This window comes from Fulmarus glacialis, unplaced genomic scaffold (assembly GCF_000690835.1).
Source record: "Fulmarus glacialis isolate BGI_N327 unplaced genomic scaffold, ASM69083v1 scaffold26104, whole genome shotgun sequence".
Lineage (NCBI taxonomy): Eukaryota > Metazoa > Chordata > Aves > Procellariiformes > Procellariidae > Fulmarus > Fulmarus glacialis.
In genome coordinates this window covers 3075-5593 of record NW_009207779.1, presented here as the reverse complement: position 1 = coordinate 5593, position 2519 = coordinate 3075, and the positions used below count along the sequence as shown (strand labels likewise).

General features: G+C 60.4%; 1 protein-coding gene across 1 annotated transcript in view; it reads right to left on the bottom strand.

Annotated features, from left to right (window-relative positions):
* Positions 1-2519, bottom strand: part of LRP1 (low density lipoprotein receptor-related protein 1) — a gene marked incomplete at both ends in the record, with an annotated part of 8850 nt that overhangs the window by 3530 nt on the left and 2801 nt on the right. Inside the window, 5 exon segments of the mRNA XM_009576266.1 lie at positions 342-464; positions 1008-1127; positions 1238-1354; positions 1808-1901; positions 2405-2519. Coding sequence (XP_009574561.1) covers positions 342-464; positions 1008-1127; positions 1238-1354; positions 1808-1901; positions 2405-2519 — 569 coding nt within the window.

The window sequence follows — 2519 nt, the reverse complement described above, 5'->3', positions numbered from 1 at the left end:
GGGGAGGGGAGGTGGGGTTAGCATTGGCTAGGCATATTTCTTTCTCCGCAGGGCTGATGAACACCTTGTGCAGCAGCCTGGAGCTGACTGCAGCACCCCTGCTCGGGACAGGGTGGGCAAGATCCCCCCTTTTTAAGCAGTTCTCCAGGGAGAAGTCAGAGAGAGGAGTATCTCAGCGGGACAGATCTAGGCAGAGCCACCATCTGCCCGCAGCATCTGCAGGGACTGAGCAGGGACCTGCCACCCCGCAGGCAAAGACACGCGGACATGACCAGCTGCGGAGGAGTCCCGGTTTCGCTGTGGCCAGACCCACTCCCCCCCTCCCCGTGCACGCTTCTTACTGCAGTTCGCAGGTTCATCTGAGCCATCCACACAGTCGTTGTCCCGGTCGCACACCCAGACGCGGGGGATGCAGCGCTTGGTGATCGCGCACTGGAACTGGTTGGGGGCACAAGTCACCTCCGCTGCAGGAGGGAGAAGCAGATTCAGGAGGGGCAGCGGGGCAGGCAGGGATCTGCCAGCCGCCACCCCACAAAAACTGCCCCACAGAGCAGAGAGGCATGCAGATGCTCTGGGCATCACAAGAAGTGTCTGGCCATGCTTGGTGACCACGTGCACGAGAGGGGAGGGGAGCGGAGCCCTGTGGTGGCCCCAGAAGTCTCGCCCAGCTGCAGGGAGACAGGGCAGAAACCACAAGATCCCTCAGCTCTGCAATAGGCTCAGTGCAAATCCACGGCAAATATTGAACTTGCCACTCGGAGGGATTTAAGGATTTAATTTCCACTAGGAAACAGAAGTGTCTGTAGGGGCAGCAGGGTGATGGTGGACAGAGGCTCTACGCAGAGCAGAGGTAAGGAGAAAGCCCCATGCCCAAGGGCAAGACCACCGAGAAGCCAGCCTGCAGAGAAGCCAATACCCAAAGACATGGATCTGATGCAGCACTGAACTCCTCACCCCTAACTGTGCACGCTCCCCATCCCTAACACGCTTAACAGCTCCCCACTTACGGCAGTCCTTCTCATCCTCGCCATCACCGCAGTTGTCCTGACCGTTGCAGCGGAAAATGCCAGGGATGCAGCGGTTGGTGTTGGTGCATTTGAACTGGCTGGGCAGACAGACGTGGATATCTGGGAAGGGAGGCAGCACAGTCAAAAGCTGACACGCTGCGTCTCTGCTCTACTGGGATGCTGCAGCCCAGCTGGTGTTTGAGGGTCACAAGGGGAGGTGGAGAACCTACCACAGTTGGCTTCATCGGAGTTGTCCTGGCAGTCGTTGTCTCCATCACAGATGAAGGCTGGGTTGGTGCAGATCCCAGTGGAGCACTGGAACTGCCCTGGCCTGCATTTGAATTCAGCTGTGGGACGAGTAAGACAGGGTGAAACGTTTGCTCTGGAGAACATTTTTAGGGCAAACCTTAACCTCCCGCTTTCCCCTCTGGGGTCCTCAGCAGGGACTGAGCAACCAGCACCCAACCCTGGGCTCTGGCGCAGTGAGGGGGCAGCTCTGCTCCGAGAGCAGCAGTTGGCTGTTGTCCTCCACGAGGCAATACCCCACGCAGGGACAGTGTGTTATCCCACTGCTCTCTAAGCTCCATTAATGGGGGAACCCTCCTCTCCCTGGAGCCGAGCAGGGAGCAGCAGTGCTGTTCCGAAGCCAGAGCAGCAGCAGGGCTTTGGGGGACCAGCTGCACAAGCAGCGCCAGGCGGCTCCGGACAGCATGCAGATGCTGTAGGGCTGGCAAGAGCCGGGCAGCGTCGCTGGGGTGCTGGGACTCCATGGGCTATCGTCAGCTCCGCTCGGCACTCACGGCAGTCCTCCGGCTCATCCGAACGGTCCCCGCAGTCGTCCTCGGTGTCGCATTTCCACCAGAAAGGGATGCACTTGTCATTCTTGCAGACAAACTAGGACAGAGAGACGAGCTTGTGAGGGTGGCTTGGAATGGGGAGGGAGGACCCCAGAAGGCTTTGTCCCCAGGGAACTCTGCCAAGGGCACTGATCTCCATGCTGTCCCTTCCTGGGCACCCCCGGGACATTCTGTGGCCTGACCTAGAGCAAAGCCTGAACCCTGAGCACACGCCACACAGCTCTGGGGTTTGAGGGAGGGAGGGAGGGGGGCAGGCAGAAGGTCATTCCAGAGCCGGAGGGTCTCTGGCTCCCCTGGGCACCCCCAAAACGACTGCAGTCTGTATGTGCTGGGAAGTGCCACAGGAGGGAGGTGTTGCCCGTGCCTGGAGAAGGCGTGCGCACACCAGCACCCAGAGGCACAGCACGGGCTGCACAAGCAGAGGAGCTGGGACCTGGTGACACCACGGCAGGAGGGACACACACGCGAGCACAGGCACACACTTGCCGCAGGGAGGATGTCCACACAGGCAGATGCAGGCAGGGGCAGGCAGGCTGTTACCTGGCTGGCCGTGCAGTTGGAGACGCAGGTTTTGCCATCGCTGCCCAAGTAGAAGTTGGTGGGACAAGCACACTTGTGCCCCCCGCCCGGCGAGAGGAGGCAGAGGGTGCTGCAC